Here is a 21,647-nt window from a genome sequence, read left to right as displayed (position 1 = left end):
GCAATGCACATACATAGAGACTAGTACTATATTAAAAGCACGAAACCCCTTAGTGAAATGATGTTCACATTTTTTACCCTTTAAAATCTGATTTTACCCTGAACAGAATAGTCATTTAATTATTTATAATATCTAAGGGTTTAAAATTATTAATTATTTCTAATATTTAGGAAAATTTTGCTTATCATATCTTTCCTTGTTTGAACTATATTGAAAGTCCTAATATTTAGAACTTTAAAATTATTAAAATTTTACTTTATATAGTTTCTCCTGTCACGAATGCCTTGTCAAAAATAGAAGCTTGTTCACAGCAAATCTATATATCATATTCAATGAGTAAAAAATTATTTAAACATTATATTTAAATTATAAAATAAGAATAAGTAACTGAAGATAATGAATGATAATTATGTATAACTAACTCTATAAAGAACTCCGAAATTAAAATTGATTTTGAAGCGTCATTGTTTAAGTGTTGGACCTAAGACTACAATATATAGTAGTAGTATTTAACTGACGTCGACTACATCACCCAACTTTTAGTTAAAAATCCGCCTAATTTCCAACACCATTTTATTTTGAAAATACCAAAGGAAACAAGAAACTCCAAAAACAACTGTGTATAAATGTGAAAAATGTGAATATTGAAATATGTCCCTCTTTTCACCTTTGACATAAAGGTCGACATCGGTCTTGGAAAGTAATACTCCAGAATGTGGTCCAATAGCCATCTAATGTAAAGAAATAATGAATTACAATTTGCAAACAATTAGATAAAGAAATTAAATTGTTAAACACCAAAAGTTTATGTCCTGTTTTATAACACCTTCACCTCAAACTCTCAGCAGCTCCGTTAACTACCTCCATTTTCACGTTCATTGAAATTAAATAATTTAAAATTTAATCATACGTACATAACACATTAATTTGAATTCGAATTTTCCACACATTCAACTCTTTTTTCCCATTAGTAATTTTCTCATAAATATAAGTGTATATAGTGTTAATTCACTTTTTAAATAGTGGCTGTTGTGCGAATACTATGCTCCTTCAAACTATAGGGATATATAAATAGAAAGACAAACTTCCTCTCTCTCATTTTATATGACAATGTTTGACTGATTTTAAAGTTTTAGAGAGAAAAAAATTGTTGGTACATACCAAAATATATATTTTTTTATAGCTTATGATCATAATTATGCCATGATATTTCTATAGATATAAAAGATGTGCTTTAGGTAAGAAAATGAAGAAAAAAATTCAAATATAATATGGTGATATTCTTTTTGGAACAACCTAAGTATGAAAAAAATTGTAACGCAAAATGAAACAAATGAGATAGAGAGTATGTGTATAAATTCGATTGAAGATTTTTAAAATATATATATATATATATATATATATATATATATATATATATATATATATATATATATATATATATATATATATTGATATTGTAAAAATTATCAATCGTCTCTACATGTGGTAACATGTAATTTATCTTAATTTTTAAATTATTAATCATATTTTCTATGAACAATCCAAGTAGATATAATTACTTATGTGACCTGATAACGTAAAATTCAGTACATTATTAATTAGAATATGCAAGCGAAACTCTTAAATTATGCTTGAAGTGCACATCTATGATCATAAAAGAAGTCATCATGGGTGCAATGCTACATTATCAATGCTTCAAGGTTTCTTTTTTTAAAAAAGGCATAGTGATAACAGTCATCATTAGAAAATATGTAAATCAATTAATTAATTATAAGTAAGTGGAGAAAACAAATGTCGTATATTAATTGGTTTACTTAGATACGATAATGCCAACAAGTTTTTCATTGAAGGTAAGAGAATGGGGTGGGGTGGCAAAGGCAGGTACCACGTGCCAGGAGTCATTGAAAGATCAGTTCATATTTAAAGAACTCCCCAACTAATCCAAACCAAACAATGAACCAAAATTTAATTGCACCATTTTCTACCCCATTACTTCTTCTGTGAAGTAGAGCAAAAAAAACAATCTTGTATTTCAGATTTGTACCTTCACATTGTTGTCTCCTCTCAATTCTTGAACCATATTGCTTCACACTGCCCAATCAGATTGAAAAAATTCACATTCTTTAATTCTTTCTCTAAAAGATTGAAACTTTCTGCAAATTTTTGACACCCCACTTCATATTACAGTGTGAATTAGCTATTTTTGCTATACGGGTATGTATATTTTCTCTTTTAATCAAACTGGAAAAGTTTAAATTTACTGCTGAGCACCTCTGGTGAATTTAACTTGTAATTTTTCATCTGTAGATTCTTGATTTTTTTTTATTCTGTTTGTTTTTCTGATTTCCTTTTTCTTTTTCTGCTGTGTTGTCTTTATTGTTGTTGTTAAGTATATATATTTTGAGTTTGAGTTGATATGTGATTAGTTGAAAGAGTACTTCTCCTCTTGCAATTGAAAATAAAAAAGATCTTTTTTTCTGGTTTTGTTATTGCATTTCAACATTTTCTAGTTATTATGATGCTGTTATTATTTCTTTGGTTTCTGTTTAATGGTACTAATGTATTGTCCCTTCCTTCTCTTCTCTTCTCGTCTTTTCCGTCTTCTTGAGCGGAGGTTCTACCTAGGGGTAAAGTAGACCCCACTTGTTGGGATTTTACTGGATTGTTGTTGTTTTTTTTGTGTGTGTGTGTGTGGGGGGGGGGGGGGGGACTGCTATTCACTTTGAATCATATGATCATAATATAGTTCATGCTGCATTTCTTGTCATATGTAAAGTTGCTTACTTGGTAGGTTGCTAATCCATTTTTATTTTTTGTGAACTTAAGTAATCTACTATTTTATTACTATTTTTTTAAAATACTGATAAGGCTTAGGTTATCTAGTTTTGTCACTTGAAGATTGGACTATGCAATAGGAGATCAAGAAGTAGCAGTAGGTCGCTTGTCTCTCAATTTTGTTTTAGTTGATTTAGTTGTTGGATGATTTATTATTGCAGCCAAAAGCAGCCCTTTTTGAAATTGTACATTCCCTCTTGGTTGCAACATGTCGGAAGCTCAAAGGATGCCAACAATGATCGGGATCAAGAGTGGAAATGGACACGTCAATGGTGCACTTCCATTGAGGTCTCCAATGGCTAGAGCTGAAGTTGCTGAGTTCTGTAATGCCCTTGGTGGGAAGCGGCCTATTAATAGTATCTTAATTGCAAACAATGGAATGGCAGCTGTCAAGTTTATACGTAGTATTAGGACGTGGGCATACGAGACATTTGGTACAGAGAAGGCAATTTTGTTGGTTGCAATGGCTACGCCCGAGGACATGAGAATAAATGCAGAGCACATTAGAATAGCTGATCAGTTTGTAGAAGTTCCTGGTGGGACGAATAACAACAACTATGCCAATGTGCAGCTCATTGTGGAGGTCTGTAGATATCTTTTTAAGGATGTCATCTAATTAATATAGTACTTCATTATCCTAATACAAGATGAATTATTGCTGATTTTATAATATGGTTAAATGAGAAAGGATCATCAAGCCGATGAGAACAATTTATCTCCACATAACTTGGTCTCGCATGTCCATATGGTTGTTCTTGTAAGGGGGACAAGGGACTCAATGCCAAAAACAAAATGCAAATACTTATACATGGTGTTTCTTTTGCGTAGATGGCAGAGATGACTCATGTTGATGCAGTTTGGCCTGGTTGGGGTCATGCATCGGAAAATCCCGAACTGCCAGATGCATTGAATGCAAAGGGGATCATATTTCTTGGGCCACCAGCTATGTCAATGGCAGCACTAGGAGATAAAATTGGTTCATCTTTGATTGCTCAAGCAGCAGAAGTACCCACACTCCCATGGAGTGGCTCCCATGTAAGTTTTTATGCTTGTGATTCTGCTCTGTTGGTTTCGTAGTGGTTAGTCTGCATTTAATGGACAGCATTTCGATCGCGCAGGTGAAAGTTCCTCCGGAAAGCTGTTTGGTCTCTATCCCAGATGAAATATATGCTAAAGCATGTGTTCATACGACGGAAGAAGCAATTGCTAGTTGTCAAGATGTAGGTTATCCTGCAATGATCAAGGCATCCTGGGGCGGTGGTGGTAAAGGCATAAGAAAGGTTTGTCTTTTGGTAAAAAAGGCACTGCGAGTAGTGCAAATATCAAATTAGTTTAATATATTCTTCTTGCAAAAAGATATAGAAAAAGTAAGCAGGTATTCATTCGACCTACCTACATGGCTTACTCGCTCATTCCAGGTTCATAATGATGACGAAGTTAGGGCACTATTCAAGCAAGTTCAGGGTGAAGTTCCTGGCTCCCCAATATTTATAATGAAAGTTGCTTCTCAGGTTCAGCCAACTTCTTTCTTGTCTGACCCTAAAGCTTCAACATATCTTTGGAGAGAATCTTTTAAACATTAGAATTGTTTTTTGATTTTCAAATAACTAGAGTCGGCATCTAGAAGTCCAATTACTATGTGACCAATGTGGCAATGTTGCAGCATTACACAGCCGTGATTGTAGTGTTCAAAGGCGACACCAAAAGGTTAGCTTGTATTTAACTTTTGATTATTGTTTAGTAATGAATTATAAAGACAATGCGTATCTTCCATTTGCAAGTTGAGGCAAATAGCAGAGCCTTCATGAGGCAGCCACGCGTACATCAGTGGAATGTCATCACTAATGTGTTTAATTTTCTTCAACTTAGATAATTGAGGAGGGCCCAATTACAGTAGCTCCGCTAGACACAGTGAAAAAACTTGAGCAGGCTGCTAGAAGACTGGCCAAAAGTGTCAATTACATTGGAGCTGCCACTGTTGAGTATCTTTACAGTATGGACACTGGAGAGTACTATTTCTTGGAACTCAATCCTCGGTTACAGGTGGTGATACTGCCATCTGCTTGAATGTGCACAATTATTTTTTTACCACGTAGAGGAACGCATTGATCTAAGTTTTTTTTCTTCTTTTTTTGGCATTTAGGTCATAATTATCTCATGCTTGTTTAAAGCCAAAGCTTTAATAATCATGAATTAAGTTGATGTTGATTGTGATCACCTCCATGACGATCTGGAACCTTTTTATTTATATTACATCTTTCGCATTCTATTAGGTTGAACACCCTGTAACTGAATGGATAGCAGAAATAAACCTGCCAGCGGCTCAAGTCGCTGTTGGAATGGGAATTCCTTTGTGGCAAATTCCAGGTTTTGTACCAGATGTTGTCGCTTTTCTCGGCTTAAGATGTTTAGGTTCTTCTTTTTCCTATTTTTGAAGCTTTCTTTTTGATTCTATTAGAAATAAGGCGATTCTATGGAATGGAACATGGTGCCGGATATGATGCTTGGAGGAAAACATCTATTGTTGCGACACCATTTGATTTTGACAAGGCTGAGTCGACAAGGCCAAAAGGTCATTGTGTGGCTGTACGTGTAACAAGTGAGGATCCTGATGACGGTTTTAAGCCTACCAGTGGTAAAGTACAGGTAAAATTTCTTCTGAAAAGTTTCAATTTCCTTTTCTAGTCCTGTGCTTTTAGGATGAACATTTGTTAATTTACATTTCATAATGTAGGAGCTGAGTTTTAAGAGCAAACCAAATGTATGGGCATACTTCTCTGTCAAGGTACTTATAAACTTGATGGAAATAGAATGTTGGGGTGCTTGAATATTTGCCGAGCGTAATAATTCTTTTTCCTTGCAGTCTGGTGGAGGCATTCATGAATTTTCAGATTCTCAGTTTGGTAAGCTGAAGTGCAGTTGTATTGTTCTTTTTGACTTATTTTGAATTTTCAGCTGAAAAAGTTAATGCTTTTCTAGTATTTTAATTTTTAATATCAGCCTAGAATATTCAGCTTCAATTAGGCAGTTGCTTCTTGTTTTGGGTCTACCAGGGTCAATGCTCAAGTTTGTAAAAGATTACGACCTTTTGTTTTCTTTTGAATTCCTTTTTTTTCTTTCGGGAAATACTTTGCATTATTCTATTCATGGATGAAAGCAACATCAGAAGATGTATTATGACTAAAAGAGTTCCTGTATGACTGAATGGTAAAGTTCCGTTACATCTCAAGCTGTTATGCAGTTTTTCCACCTCTATAAGTTAAAACATCATAAACCAGGTTTAATTAGTTTCACTTACACTGAAGAATAATCACCAGTGAAGCATGCATATGTTAATCTACTTTTTAATTTGTATACTAGTTAAAGAATAGCTAATAAGCTCACGCTGTTGCCAAAAAGAATTGTTAACAATAGGAAACTGCTATCTGACACCAAACTAATTTGAAACATTAAACTGAGGTATTTGTGTTTGTGTCGGCCCGTGCAGATTTGCTTCAAGTTTCTGCTAAGCTCAACTTTTCTGTGTATGTGTGAGTGTGCATTTAGTCTATTCCTAGCTTTGCTTCATATTTATGCTGACTCTTACTCTGGTTCTTCCTGTAAATTTGTCACAATGCTATCAAACATCGGTTGGAAAATTGTCAGAATTTCTTCTGGAAAATCTTTTCCACATATGCTATCAGATATCATACCTTGTATTTCGAAATACAATTGCCCAATAAAAAACATTCTAAAATTGTGTCTAACCTATTGAATTTATGGACTTCTATATCTTGACACAGGACATGTTTTTGCATTTGGAGAGTCCAGAGCCATGGCCATTGCAAACATGGTCCTTGGACTGAAGGAAATCCAGATCCGAGGAGAGATTCGTACGAATGTTGATTACACGATTGATCTATTGCATGTAAGAGTCTCAGATTAATAAAAGTACTTAGGCCCAACTCCAATCGAGTGTTATTTCTCTGCGTTACATTACGCATTTTCTGCAGGCTTCAGATTACAGAGAAAATAAGATACATACTGGCTGGTTGGACAGTAGAATTGCCATGAGGGTTAGAGCAGAAAGACCTCCTTGGTACCTTTCTGTGGTTGGAGGAGCTCTTTATGTACGTCTCCCATTTCATGACTGATGTTAGGTTCCTAAAGGTTTTGTCTTGGGAATTTACTTGCAAAATTGATACCATTATACCGTGTTGTTACGTGTCAAACTCAGAAAGCTTCTGCAAGTGGTGCGGCGTTGGTTTCTGAATATATTGGTTATCTTGAAAAGGGACAAATCCCACCCAAGGTAATCAGTTGCAGAATGTTTGTCCTGGTCGGAATCTTACATTTCTCCATCTCTTTTTTGGAATAACCCGTCATCCATCTATGTGCAGCATATTTCCCTTGTGAGCTCTCAAGTCTCACTAAACATTGAAGGGAGCAAGTACACGGTAAGTAGGATGCTGTATTCACTTCATTCTACATGTTTTTGTCTTCGTGGTATCAGTAGAGAAAGGAAAATTAGCTAATACTATTCTGCTAGCTCTACACAGATTGATAAAGTTGTTTCCAGTTCTTCTTTCTTGATTCTGCTTCCTCGACTGTTTGCAATTCAGTAATTGGTCGGTTTTGACTCTTAGATTAATATGGTGAGGGGAGGACCAGGAAGCTACAGGTTGAGGATGAATGAGTCAGAGATCGAAGCAGAAATACATACTCTGCGTGATGGAGGACTACTGATGCAGGCAATAATCAATCACTCTGCAACTTCTCTATATACCCTTTTACCAGAAACTACACTATTGTCTGTAGTAGCCATAAGCTTTTATGTTGCATAGAATTTGTAGAAACAATGTGGGGAGAGACTAATTGATTCCTTTTTGTGAGAAGGCACGGGAGAAAATATGTTATTAATATTAGATGATAAATACAATACAAGATGTCCCTATTTATAGCTATACACTACAAGGAGATATTACTCCTCTTCCAATGTGGGACAAGACTACACTATACATATCTGTAAACTAACACTCCCCCTCAAGCCGGTGCATACACATCCTATGTACCGAGCTTGTTACACATGTAACTAATACGAGAACCAGTAAGAGACTTAATGAAAATATCTGCTAGTTGATCATTCGACTTTACAAACTTTGTAACAATATCTCCTGAAAGTATTTTTTCTCTGACAAAGTGATAGTCGATCTCAATGTGTTTAGTACTCTCATGTAACACCGGATTTGACGCAATATGAAAAGCAGTTTGGTTATCACACACTAGTTCCATCTTGCCGATTTCTCCGAACTTTAACTCCTTGAGCAACTGCTTGACCCAAATTAACTCACATATCCAGATGTAGAACGTCTATCAAAAGGTGATCCTGCCCAATCAGCATCTGTGTACCCAACAATCTGCTCGTGGCCTCGATCCTCGAATAGTAATCCTTTGCCTGGAGCTGACTTTATATACCGAAGAATGCGAACAACTGCATCCCAGTGACTATCACAGGGAGAATCCATAAACTGACTTACAACACTCACCGGAAAAGAAATGTCAGGTCTAGTCACTGTGAGGTAATTCAATTTGCCAACCAGCCTCCTATATCTCGTAGGGTCTCTAAGAGGCTCCCCTGTCCAGGCAGAAGCTTAGCATTCGGATCCATAGGAGAGTCAATAGGTCTGCAACCCATCATTCCAGTCTCCTCAAGAATGTCTAAGGCATACTTCCGCTGTGAAATAACAATACCTGAGCTAGACTGAGCGACCTCAATACCTAGAAAATACTTCAATCTGCCCAGATCCTGAGTCTGGAAGTGCTGAAAGAGATGTTGCTTCAGATTAGTAATACCATCCTGATCATTACCAGTGACAACAATATCATCAACATAAACCACTAGATAAATACACAGATTAAGAGCAGAATGCCGATAAAACACAGAGTGATCAGCCTCACTACGAGTCATGCCGAACTCCTGAATAATTGTGCTGAACTTACCAAACCAAGCTCGAGGGGACTGTTTCAAACCATATAGTGACCTGCGCAATTTGCACACACAACCATTAAACTCCCCCTGAGCAACAAAACCAGGTGGTTGCTCTATATAAACTTCTTCCTCAAGATCACCGTGGAGAAAAACATTCTTAATGTCTAACTGATAAAGAGGCCAATGACGTACAACAGCCATGGACAAAAAGAGACGAACAAATGCTACTTTAGCCACGGGAGAGAAAGTATCACTATAATCAAGCCCAAAAATCTGAGTATATCCTTTTGCAACAAGACGAGCCTTAAGCCGATCAACCTGGCCATCCGGCCCGACTTTGACTGCATAAACCCAACGACAACCAACAATAGACTTACCTGCAGGAAGAGGAACAAGCTCCCAAGTGCCACTCGCATGTAAAGCAGACATCTCGTTAATCATAGCATGTCGCCATCCTGGATGAGATAGTGCCTCACCTGTAGACTTAGGGATAGAAACAGTGGACAAAGAAGATATAAAAGCATAATGAGGTGACGACAAACGATGATAACTTAAACCGACATAGTGGGGATTAGGATTAAGTATGGATCGTACACCTTTGCGGAGTGCAATTGGTTGACTAAGAGGAGACAAGTCCACAGTAGGTGCATAATCTGATGCGGGTCGTGAATCACCTGGGCCTGATGCTGGATGTGGACGACGATGATAAGTCAAGAGTGGTGGAGCTGCAGAAGGTTGAACTGGATTATGTGGAGGAACTGGAGCTATAGGTGGTGGAGCTACAACCGGAGTTGTAGGTGGTGGAATTGGAGCTATAGGTGGTGGAGCTGGAGTGACTGAATCTCCAAAAGATGAAACTGGCAGTACCTCAGAAATATCTAAGTGATGACCTGAACCTGTGAAGTATGATTGGGTTTCAAAGAAGGTAACATCAGCGGACATAAGGTACCGCTGGAGGTCAGGAGAGTAGCATCGATAACCTTTTTGTGTTCTCGCGAAACCCAGAAATACGCACTTAAGAGCACGAGGAGCTAAGTTATCTGTTCCTGGAGTAAGATTATGGACAAAACAAGTGCTTCCAAAGATACGGGGTGGAAGAGAGAACAAAGGTAAGTGGGGAAACATGACAGAGAATGGAACTTGGTTCTGGATAGCTGAAGATGGCATACGATTAATAAGATAATAAGATATAAGAACTGCATCCCCCCAAAAACGCAACAGAGCATGAGATTGTATGAGTAGGGTACGAGCAGTTTCAATAAAATGTCTATTCTTTCTTTCAGCTACCCCATTTTGTTGAGATGTGTACGGACAAGATGTTTGATGAATAATCCCATGAGATTTCATAAACTGTTGAAATGGGGAAGACAAATACTCTCGGGCATTATCACTACGAAATGTGCGAATAGAAACCCCAAATTGATTTTGAATTTCAGCGTGGAAGGTCTGGAAAATAGAAAACAATTCAGATCGATTTTTTATCAAAAATATCCAAGTGCACCTGGAATAATCATCAATGAAACTGACAAAGTAGCGAAATCCCAAGGTGGAACTGACCCGACTAGAACCCCAAACATGTGAATGGACTAAAGTAAAATGTGACTCTGCTCGATTATCAAGGCGCCGAGGGAAATAGGAGCGGGTATGCTTACCGAGATGACATGACTCACACTCTAGAGCTGACAAGTGAGATAAACCAGATACCATTTTCTGAAGTTTTGACAAACTGGGATGTCCCAACTGTTTATGTAATAAATCTGGTGAATCAGTAACAGGACAAGTTGTAGAAGGAAGACAAGATGTGAGTACATGTGATTTAGCAAGGATAAGGTAATAAAGTCCGTTTGATTCACGCCCGGTACCAATGATCCGCCCCGTACTGCGTTCCTGTATAAAACATGGTCATCAAAAAATAAAACAGTGCATTTAAGTGATTTGACTAAACGACTAACAGCTATGAGATTAAAAGGACTATTGGAAACATAAAAGACTGAATCTAAAGGTAAGGAAGGAAGTGGGCTTGCTTGACCTATTGCAGTTGCCGTGGTTTGAGACCCATTGGCCATTGTGACTTTTGGAAGAGATTGAGAATACGAAATAGTAGTGAAAAGAGATTTGTTACCAGAAATATGATCTGATGCACCTGAATCAATGACCCAAGACTCAGAGGATGAAGATTGGGAGAAACAAGTTACGCTATTACCTGTTTGAACAACAGAAGCTATCTCAGAAGATGTTTGCTTACATGCTTTATACTGAAGGAACTCAATATACTCTGCTAAAGAAACCATCCGACTATTCAAAGCATCGGTTCCCATGTCGCTACAATTTGTAGTAGTAGGGTTAACTTGAAATAGTGGAAATAAGTAACTCCTGTGAGAAAACTGAAGAAATAGCTTGAAAAACACTGTTTACGGCAGGAAATCAGAACACTGTTCTATGCCGGAAATACTGTAGCTCGCCGGAAAATTCCAAAGTTGTCGGAATTTGTCGTAACCAGGATGGATAGACTCGGAATTTCTTTGCGAGCAAGCTGTCCTGAAGAAATGTTTTCAAAAAATGCCCGAAAAGGTTACTGTTCACGCCGCAAAAATATAAAAGTGGTCGTAATTTGATTTGAACTAGATGGGTGGGCTCAGAATTTTGAGGAGAGTACACTGTCCTGAAGAAGTTTCGCGAAAAAATGGCCGGAACCCTCGCCGGAAAAGTTGTTGCCGGCGCGTGGAGGAGCGTGGCGGTTTTTCTGCCAGATAAAATTTCAGGGGTTGGTCGTCGGAGGGTGATCTACCTCGTGGTGGTGTTGGTTTTAGCACAACACCGATAGAAAGTGACTTTCACTTAAACAAGCCTTAGGTCACCGGAAAAATTGCACGATGACTAAGTTCTTTCTTTCCGGTTAACGCTGGAATGACGCACAACGATCTTTTCTCACTAATGCTCTGATACCATGTGAGAAGGCACGGGAGAAAATATGTTATTGATATTATATGATAAATACAATACAAGATGTCCCTATTTATAGCTATACACTACAAGGAGATATTACTCCTCTTCCAATGTGGGACAAGACTACACTATACATATCTGTAAACTAACACTTTTCAAATACCAAAATTGTATTATTACATCTAAGTTCCCTTGATCACTGCAGCTGGATGGAAACAGTCATGTTATATATGCAGAGGAGGAAGCAGCTGGAACTCGCCTTCTAATAGATGGAAGAACATGCTTGCTGCAGGTGCCGATAATTATTCAGTTCCCAATATATTTTTATTTATTTAAAAAATGGCACCTTCTTATTATATGGTTTTCGTCGATTCCAGAATGATCATGATCCGTCAAAGTTAATTGCGGAGACACCTTGCAAACTTCTGAGATATTTGATGTCTGATGGTAGTCATGTTGATGCTGACACACCTTATGCAGAGGTTGAAGTGATGAAGATGTGCATGCCCCTCCTTTCACCTGCTTCAGGAGTTATCCATTTTAAGATGTCTGAAGGTCAAGCAATGCAGGTATTGTATTAGCAAATAAAGCATATATTTCTCTCCTCCGCAGCAACTTAAAGATAACTTTGTTTGTAGGCTGGTGAGCTTATAGCATCACTTGAATTAGATGACCCTTCTGCAGTAAGAAAAGCAGAGCCTTTTTGTGGAAGCTTTCCTATTTTGGGATCTCCAACTGCCATATCTGGAAAAGTTCATCAGAGATGTGCCGCAAGTCTTAATGCAGCAAGGATGATTCTTGCCGGATATGACCATAATGTTGATGATGTAGGTAACTTATAATTTGGAGTTGTAGAACGTTATTGCTTGTGTAACATCTTTTTGTCTGAACAATTATCTAGAAAACATTTTAACCAATACATAATGAAACAAATTCTGATGAACACTACTTAATCTTCCGATCCAGGTGGTTCATAACTTGCTAAGTTGCTTAGACAGTCCTGAGCTTCCATTTCTACAGTGGCAAGAATGCCTATCCGTACTGGCAACACGACTTCCAAAGGACCTCAGATATGAGGTAAAGGGTCGGATGATGATTTCTTTCTTCTCTTATGGGAAATTAGTAGATCTCTCTCTAATTATTTCGCTTTATGTATTCTTGTTGCAGTTGGAAGCAAAATATAAGGAATATGAGGGGATTTCCAGCTTGCAAACTGTCGACTTTCCTGCCAGAACTCTGAGAGGTGTTCTTGAGGTGAGTCTTTTACCACATTTTCTTCTTCTTCACACTATTTTTTTTTGGTTATTTCTTTTTAAAGTTCACATACTGTCTCTTCTAACATTGATTTATTTGTCTATCATTCTCTGTTTTGCTTTAGGCTCACCTAAGAACTTGCTCAGAAAAAGAAAAAGGAGCTCAGGAAAGATTAGTTGAACCTTTAATGAGTCTCGTCAAGTCTTATGAGGGTGGAAGAGAGAGCCATGCCCGTGGTATCGTCCATTCCCTTTTTGAAGAGTATCTATCTGTTGAAGAATTGTTTAGTGACAATATCCAGGTGGGTTGTAATGCAAACAATTATTGTGTGATAATCATCCTCTGCATGACTAGATATCTAAGTTCGAGCATCTTTATAGTTTGGAATATATACCTTCAGTATCTGCAATTAAACAAAGGTTATAGAAAATTATAACAATTATATCATATGAGGATATAGAGTTACTCAAAGTGAGATAATAGAAATGTATAGTACCAGAAAACTTAATTCCTCCTTAACCTTGAGGGGCCTTTCCTTTTTCTTTATCAGAATTTTCTTATTATTAGTATGGTAAACAATACCCAACTTCTTTCTTACAAAGCGTCTCGTTCTATTCATATATGGTATACCATGAGTTTTCTAAAATGATTTACGTTGTAGATCATCTTATGCATTCTCATCTTATTTGTATTATGTACCATAAGAAGCTATTATTTTATTGTCAATCATCTCTCTAGAAGGCCTCAAGATCATTTGGATTATCAAAATGCTACTTATTGTTGCATGTTCTCCATCTTATCATGTTGTCAATATGTAACATTGCATATCTTGATTTATTGGTTATGTTATGTTATTCAGTTCTGATGTCTTCCTTTTTCAGGCTGATGTGATTGAACGACTCCGGCTTCAATATAAGAAAGATCTCCTGAAGGTTGTTGACATAGTGCTTTCTCATCAGGTATATGCTAATTGTTAATGTATTCACTTTCCTTTCTTCTGATGTTGTTAAGCTGGAAAATATCCGGTACCAATAATGTGTTATTATCCAGGGTGTTAGGCGTAAAAATAAGCTTATACTTAGTCTGATGGAGCAACTGGTATATCCCAATCCTGCAGCATACAGGGAAAAACTTATCCGTTTCTCAGCACTCAACCATACAAATTATTCCGAGGTTGGTATTCCATACATCTTTTATAAAAACATTGATATCCGTACTTGCATTGTCCAGTGCTTGCGGGAACTTGAGAAACCTTATCTTTTGCTTTTCATATCTTTGACATACAATCTTGAAATCAAGCTAAAACTTCGTGGAAGTTCTCTAAGATCAACACTAGTTGTGTTTGCTCTTGTTTTTTTTTTTTGCCTCCTGTTTTCGTGGAGACTTTTTTAAAGTTGCTATGAATTTTTTAAAATGCCAGTCTTTTATTTTTGTTTAAGTAGAGCACAACGGATGGTGAGAATTCACAAAGGTGGATCCGGGATGTAAACTTGATAGGGTCAATATTGCGTTGAACACATGTAGTTTAATTTTTGTTCTTTCTCAACAAAAAAAATTGTTGGAAATTTAGTGGTGTTTTCACATATATATTCTGTGCTCCATGTTGAAAATAGTGTGTTCGGTTGAACCCGTCGAGATAGACTGAATTGCCTCTGAGAATTCATAATGTGATCCCGACAAGCTTAGGATTGAGAAGTAGTTGTTGGCCAGTCATTTATCATTATTGATCCACAAATGCTGATATCCATCAGAGAATGACTCTTGCTCTCCCTGGGGACCATCTAGTCCCAATCCTTCATCACATCCTTCTGCTTTCTCTCTCTCTCTCTCTCTCTCTCTCTCTCTCTCAAAATGTACCGACCATCAGAAGAAGCAAAAAGAAGGAAAAAAAGAAGAAAATGCAAAGGATCCTTATATTCTTTTAATGGTTCATTTAGTGGCTCATCATTAGATACCATTCTAGAAAAGGCAAAATACGTAAGTTACTCCTTGAACTATGGACCAAATCCTTATTGCACACTTTTTGCGGACGAAAATCACCTTACACGCTCAACCTTTCCAAAGTGTGCATAAGACACACCACTTTTATTATGCGGCAGGCACGTGTATAGTCAAAAAGATAAAGAGCGTGAACCCTTTAAGTGCCACATGTCAAAATTTTATATATTTTCTTTGTTTTAAAATTAATTGTTCCCAGAACCCCACCCCCTCCCTTCTCTTCTTCTTTCTCATACGCCTCCCCCCTTTTCATCTCTTTTACACATAACTTCCACCATTTCATCTCCAATTTTTCTGTTCGAATCGCTTTCTTTTTTCAGATCTGTAACGAGGGATAGGAAGGTGGGTGATTTTGTAGAGGGGGGAGGTGGAAGATATGGATATTTTTTTGGTGCTTGTTAGCACTTGCGGTATCCAGAAGCAAAGGCAACTTCAAGTTCTTAGATTAGACTTTCTTATAAGTCAAATTGACAAATAGAGCAAATTTTTATGAATGCTTGTAATTTGATTTGTGAAATGAATTTTAGATTTGGTACCAGCGAAATTGGTTGAATAGAATTGGTCATTGATAATGAAATAAGATTAACTGTTCAGGATGTATAAATCCCTGAAAGCAGATGAATTGATGAAGCAGTTGGAAAACAAAATAAATCAATTGGGCCGTATCACTGTCAACTTTGGTTGAGTTGGGCTGGAAATATGTAATTTCAAGGTCATGGGATTCTTGTCGAAGATGGAAGATAGATGAAGGTGGAGAAGGGTGGCAGATAAGATATGTAATTTCAAGGTCATGGGGTGTCTGGGAAGACGAGATGAAAAGGGGGTAATTTGCAGAGAAGAGAAAGAGATGAAATGAAGATGTTTAAGGGGTATAGTTGTAATTTTAAGTGTTTTATGTTTTAAAATAAAAATACATGACACGTGTCACGACTTTATTGGTGCATGATATTACATATGTTTTGAAAAATTTGTCAAGAAAAAAGTAGTGTCCCGGCACACTCCGGAAAGGTTGAGTGTGCAAGATGATTTTGGTCTGCAAAAAATGTATAACAAGAATTTGGTCTTATAGTTGGGGGGGGGGGGGGGGTAAACTTATGTATTTTGCCTTCTAAAAAGTCACCTAGTGTGAATTTGTTTTAACAACATTCTATGATTCTCATCATTTACAGTTTCTGTATTGTTAAGTGGGTTATATTGAAACTCCTTAACAGAGTTTCTAAATCTCGATTTCATTTTACAGTTGGCACTGAAGGCCAGTCAACTCCTCGAACAAACTAAACTGAGTGAACTACGTTCGAGTATTGCCAGAAATCTTTCTGAGCTGGAGATGTTCACTGAAGAAGGTGACAGCATGGATACTCCTAAGCGAAAAAGTGCCATCAACGAAAGAATGGAAGTTCTAGTGAGTGCTCCGTTAGCAGTTGAAGATGCACTTGTAGGCCTTTTTGATCACAGTGATCACACCCTTCAGAGGCGGGTTGTGGAGACTTACATTCGTAGGCTCTATCAGGTACTGTATTTCAAAGTCTTAGTTTACTTGTTTCGGCACATCTATATTTAAGACATGTATAGTTTTTAATTTAACTTTTGATATCTACTCCAGCCTTACCTCGTTCAAGGGAGTGTGAGGATGCAGTGGCACAGATATGGACTAATAGCTACATGGCAGTTTATGGAAGAGCATGTGGAGAGAAAGAGTGGGTCTGGAGACAATGTGATAGTAAAACCGTTAGTTGAGAAACACACAGAGAGAAAATGGGGAGCCATGGTTATTATCAAATCTCTCCAACTCTTGCCAACAGTATTAAATTCTGTATTGAGGGAGACAGCGCATGACTTGCATGCAGAGATATCGAATGGATCGACTCAACCAGTCAGTCATGGTAGCATGCTGCACATTGCATTGGTGGGCATCAACAACCAAATGAGTTTGCTTCAGGATAGGTATCAAAAGTGTTATTATGTTTGATCTTGCAGCTAACTTTCTACTGCTAAAGTAACTTTTTAGTTAGATATATGGATAAATCATGAGGCACATATAAATAGATGTCCGTTAAAAGGAAGTAATAGGATATACCTCTATCTAGCATGGCTGAATTTTTTGCATGTGTATCTGGTCCAATTATTTGCGAGAAACTGACTTATTCATGGTACAAACCATTGTTTGCAGTGGTGATGAAGATCAGGCTCAAGAGAGAATTAACAAGTTAGCCAAAATACTGAGAGACAAAGATGCGAGCGCCAACCTTAAAAGTGCAGGTGTAGGGGTTATCAGCTGCATCATACAAAGAGATGGAGGGAGGGTGCCAATGAGGCACTCCTTTCACTGGTCAACAGAGAAGCTATATTATGAGGAGGAGGCTCTACTGCGTCATCTAGAGCCTCCTCTATCCATTTATCTTGAATTGGTTTGTATTTTGCTTAACTTCATTTTCTCCTTTTAACTATATCCTATATTACTATTGGTGCTTTATTTTTGTAATTCTTGGACCATGAGCTGATCTTAGGTTCATAATTTCCCGGAAATGCAGGAAAAGCTTAAAATCTATGATAATATAAAGTATACTCCATCCCGGGACCGTCAGTGGCACCTCTACACTGTTGTAGACAAGCGGAATCCAATCCGGAGGATGTTTCTCAGAACACTTGTAAGACAACCAACAGATGATGGTGTACTAGCGTATCAAGGATTAAATCAGGGAACGGCTCATTCCCCTTTGAATTTGTCGTTTACTTCAAGGAGCATATTGAGATCCTTAATATCTGCACTGGAAGAGCTTGAACTTAATCTCCATAATACGACTCTCAAAGCTGACCATGCTCATATGTACTTGTATATTTTACGAGAGCAAGAGATTGATGATTTGTTGCCATACCACAAGTCAGTAATTGTTTTGCCTTTATGCTTGCTATTAAGGACAAAAGTTGGCCCACTGCTCACTTCATGACTCTGTTGCAGGAGGGCAGACGTAAATAACGAGCACAAAGAAGTGGAAGTTCAGAAAATCTTAGAAGATCTAGCTCATGAAATCAATGCATTTGTTGGTGTGCGGATGCACAGGTTAGGCGTTTGTGAGTGGGAAGTGAAACTTTGGATATCATCTGCAGGCGACGCAACTGGTGCTTGGAGGATTGTGGTTGCGAATGTGACCGGTCACACCTGCATTGTGCATGTAAGTGGAATTTAGCATGTACTTGAAATTTTTCGATGGCTTATCTGATCCAAAACTGACTTCTGTTGAGTTAGAGAGCAAATATCAATCGATGCTTTGCGCTTTAACCATGAATGGTTACTTTCTTTTGTTAGTTCTTTCTTGTTTCTTTTTTCTTCTATTACCTTTTCTGGTAAAGAGCTTGAAGTTAATCATGCTTATAATGCGAATGGTGTTTAGTTCTCTATTAGCCCATGAACTTTTGGACTCAGATAAGTTGTTCCGTTGTATTGACTTAAACCATTTGCTGGACCTGCATTCCGGCGGACATACTAATGCCTCATGACTTGATTCACTCCAACTTCAAGTATTGGTTTCTGCCATAGAAGTCTGTGATTAACATTGACATCATGCTATTGGAAATTGAACTCTCAGATTTATCGAGAAGTGGAAGATACAGGTGTACAAAGAGTAGTGTATCATTCAGCTATTGGCCATGGTCCTCTGAATGGAGTGCCAGTAACAGCACCTTATCCACCGCTGGCTGTGCTTGACCAGAAACGGCTTTTGGCCCGCAAGAACGACACCACTTACTGCTATGACTTTCCACTGGTAAACATTTGAATGAAAGTAGACATTATGCTGGTTATTACCATCTGGATCAATATCAACATATCATAAAATTCCCTTGTGCAGGCATTTGAAGCAGCACTTGAGAAGTCTTGGGAAAGTCATAATCCTGGAACAGACAAGCCTAAGGACAATGTCCTCTTGAAAGTTACAGAGTTAACTTTTGTTGACAAGAAAGGAAGCTGGGGTACTCCTCTTGTCCCTGTGGAGCGCCAGCCTGGATTCAATGACGTCGGCATGGTGGCATGGATTATGGAAATGTCTACTCCTGAGTTCCCTATGGGAAGGAAAATTCTTGTTGTAGCAAATGATGTCACCTTCATAAATGGATCTTTTGGCCCAAGCGAGGATGCATTTTTCCAAGCAGTGACTGGTGTTGCTTGCACACAGAAACTGCCACTTATTTATTTAGCAGCAAATTCAGGGGCTCGTATTGGTGCAGCCGAGGAGGTAAAATCTTGCTTTAAAGTTGGATGGTCTGATGAATCGAACCCCGAGCGTGGTTTTCAGTATATATACTTGATTCCTGAGGATCATGAACGTATTAAATCTTCTGTCATGGCACATGAATTGAAGTTGTCAAATGGAGAAGTTCGATGGGTGATAGATACTATTATTGGAGAAGAGGATGGCCTGGGTGTTGAGAACTTAAGTGGTAGTGGAGCCATTGCAAGTGCTTATTCTCGGGCATACCATGAAACATTTACCTTGACATATGTTACCGGGAGAACAGTTGGAATAGGTGCTTATCTTGCTCGTCTTGGTATGCGGTGTATACAGAGGCTTGATCAGCCAATTATTCTTACTGGTTATTCTGCACTTAACAAACTTTTGGGCCGGGAAGTTTATAGCTCCCACATGCAACTTGGTGGACCTAAAATTATGGCGACTAATGGTGTTGTTCATCTGACTGTCTCTGATGACCTCGAGGGGATATCAAAGATTTTAAATTGGTTGAGCTTCGTTCCGCCATATTCTGGTGGTCCACTTCCCATTTCAACTCCATTAGATCCTCCTCAGAGACCTGTTGAGTACTTCCCAGAGGCCACATGTGATCCACGCGCTGCCATCTCTGGCCACACAGATGCAAGTGGAAAGTGGTTGGGGGGCATTTTTGATAAAGATAGCTTCATTGAGACACTGGAAGGTTGGGCAAGAACTGTTGTGACAGGCAGGGCAAAACTCGGAGGAATCCCTGTAGGAATAGTTGCTGTTGAGACACAAACTATGATGCAAGTAATCCCTGCCGATCCTGGACAGCTCGATTCTCACGAAAGGGTTGTCCCTCAAGCAGGGCAAGTATGGTTTCCTGACTCTGCAACTAAAACAGCTCAAGCATTGATGGACTTAAATAGGGAGGAGTTACCTCTTTTCATTCTTGCCAACTGGAGGGGCTTTTCCGGCGGACAGAGGGATCTCTTTGAAGGTATCCTTCAGGCAGGATCAACCATTGTCGAGAACCTTAGAACGTACAAACAGCCTGTTTTTGTTTACATCCCTATGATGGGTGAACTCCGTGGTGGGGCATGGGTGGTTGTGGATAGTAAGATCAATTCAGACCACATTGAAATGTATGCAGAACAGACAGCCAGGGGAAATGTCCTTGAGCCAGAAGGTATGATTGAAATTAAATTCAGAACGAAAGAACTACTGGAGTGCATGGGTAGGCTTGACCAGCAGCTTATAAATCTCAAGTTAAAGCTTCAGGAAGCCAGGACCGCTGGAGTGTACACTAATGTTGAGACCTTACAGCAGCAAATTAAAACCCGTGAGACGCAGCTTTTGCCAGTATACACACAGATAGCTACAAAGTTTGCAGAATTGCATGATACTTCATTAAGAATGGCCGCGAAGGGGGTGATCCGAGAAGTAGTAAATTGGGAAACTTCTCGTTCATTCTTTTACAGACGTCTGCTTCGAAGAGTGGAGGAGGAGATGTTGGTCAAAACTGTGAGGAATGCTGCAGGTGACCAGCTTTCTTACAAATCCGCTATGGATATGGTGAAAAACTGGTTTTTGGATTCAAAAGGAGGCAAAGTAGATTCTTGGATAGATGATGAAGCCTTTTTCTCATGGAAGAATGACCCCAAGAACTATGAGGAACAATTACAACAGTTGCGGGTGCAAAAGGTACTACTTCAGTTATCAAAGATTGGCGATTCGACATTGGATTTACGTGCTCTACCACAAGGTCTTCTTTCCCTCCTACAGAAGGTTAGCCATCAGACTCTTTTTCAAAATTTTGTTCCACTGCTATTTCATCTTTACCTGTTTAAGGTGCCTGAAACAAGCTTCATGTTTTGGTCTGCAGGTTGAGCCAGCAACGAGAGAGCAATTGATCAGTGATCTAAAAAAGGTGCTTAATTGATGAAGCAGCTTGTAACTAACTTGCCAGCAAATTGTTGTCTCCCATTTCTTCTAGGACAGTTTCCTGCCGACCAGTGCATCTGTGCCTGTTAGGAAAAGCAGCGCAGTTAGCACTCAACCTGTACTATGATGATGCTTCTCTCTTCAAAATCTGTTATATATTGGACAAGCTGGGCAGACAACTGGTTTAAATTTGTCCCGACGAGGTGTAAATAGTAGCATCTTGAGAGTATAGGGTGTAGTCTTCATTTGTTTGAGCAGAAATATTCTTTACATAGCAGGCTCCTTTATTGAAATTACTGCAGGCCTGACCACTCTTTTTGTATACTTGCATTGTTATCTTAGTCTGTCTAACAATTGGTTAGCCTTGGTATTTATTGAATGTCCAAATAAAATATGAGCTGTAACTCATGCTCCTATATACGTAGTTGCTATTCAGTACAAGAGTTGAAAATCTTCTTCATCTCTTTCCACTACTATTATTTAGTGCTATT

The 21,647-nt window shown here is 38.2% G+C and overlaps 1 protein-coding gene across 1 annotated transcript; it reads left to right on the top strand.

Moving 5' to 3' along the window:
- The first annotated feature begins 1,942 nt into the window (after nucleotides 1–1,942).
- Nucleotides 1,943–21,616, top strand: LOC104119668 (acetyl-CoA carboxylase 1-like). The gene is made up of 32 exons (XM_009631239.4): nucleotides 1,943–2,217; nucleotides 3,000–3,421; nucleotides 3,667–3,873; nucleotides 3,957–4,118; nucleotides 4,257–4,349; nucleotides 4,450–4,545; nucleotides 4,708–4,881; nucleotides 5,112–5,205; nucleotides 5,297–5,484; nucleotides 5,573–5,623; nucleotides 5,702–5,741; nucleotides 6,621–6,745; nucleotides 6,831–6,947; nucleotides 7,055–7,129; nucleotides 7,218–7,274; nucleotides 7,464–7,568; nucleotides 11,958–12,044; nucleotides 12,130–12,321; nucleotides 12,391–12,579; nucleotides 12,719–12,829; nucleotides 12,920–13,006; nucleotides 13,131–13,307; nucleotides 13,888–13,965; nucleotides 14,057–14,179; nucleotides 16,245–16,514; nucleotides 16,608–16,948; nucleotides 17,175–17,412; nucleotides 17,536–17,885; nucleotides 17,964–18,177; nucleotides 18,592–18,768; nucleotides 18,853–21,000; nucleotides 21,098–21,616. Exons 2-32 carry the CDS (start codon nucleotides 3,047–3,049, stop codon nucleotides 21,152–21,154), a joined length of 6,798 nt encoding a protein of 2,265 aa, XP_009629534.1. The 5' UTR covers nucleotides 1,943–2,217; nucleotides 3,000–3,046; the 3' UTR covers nucleotides 21,155–21,616.
- The last annotated feature ends 31 nt before the right edge of the window (nucleotides 21,617–21,647 follow it).

Source organism: Nicotiana tomentosiformis, chromosome 12 (genome assembly GCF_000390325.3).
Source record: "Nicotiana tomentosiformis chromosome 12, ASM39032v3, whole genome shotgun sequence".
Lineage (NCBI taxonomy): Eukaryota > Viridiplantae > Streptophyta > Magnoliopsida > Solanales > Solanaceae > Nicotiana > Nicotiana tomentosiformis.
This window is presented reverse-complemented; position numbering and strand designations above follow the sequence as displayed.

Coding starts and splice junctions, on each gene's coding strand:
- LOC104119668 (XM_009631239.4), top strand. CDS start 3,047: ATGTCGGAAGCTCAAAGGATGCCAACAATGATCGGGATCAAGAGTGGA. Junction 13,007..13,130: donor CTCTGAGAGGTGTTCTTGAG/GTGAGTCTTTTA, acceptor GTTTTGCTTTAG/GCTCACCTAAGAACTTGCTC. Junction 18,769..18,852: donor ACTGCTATGACTTTCCACTG/GTAAACATTTGA, acceptor TCCCTTGTGCAG/GCATTTGAAGCAGCACTTGA.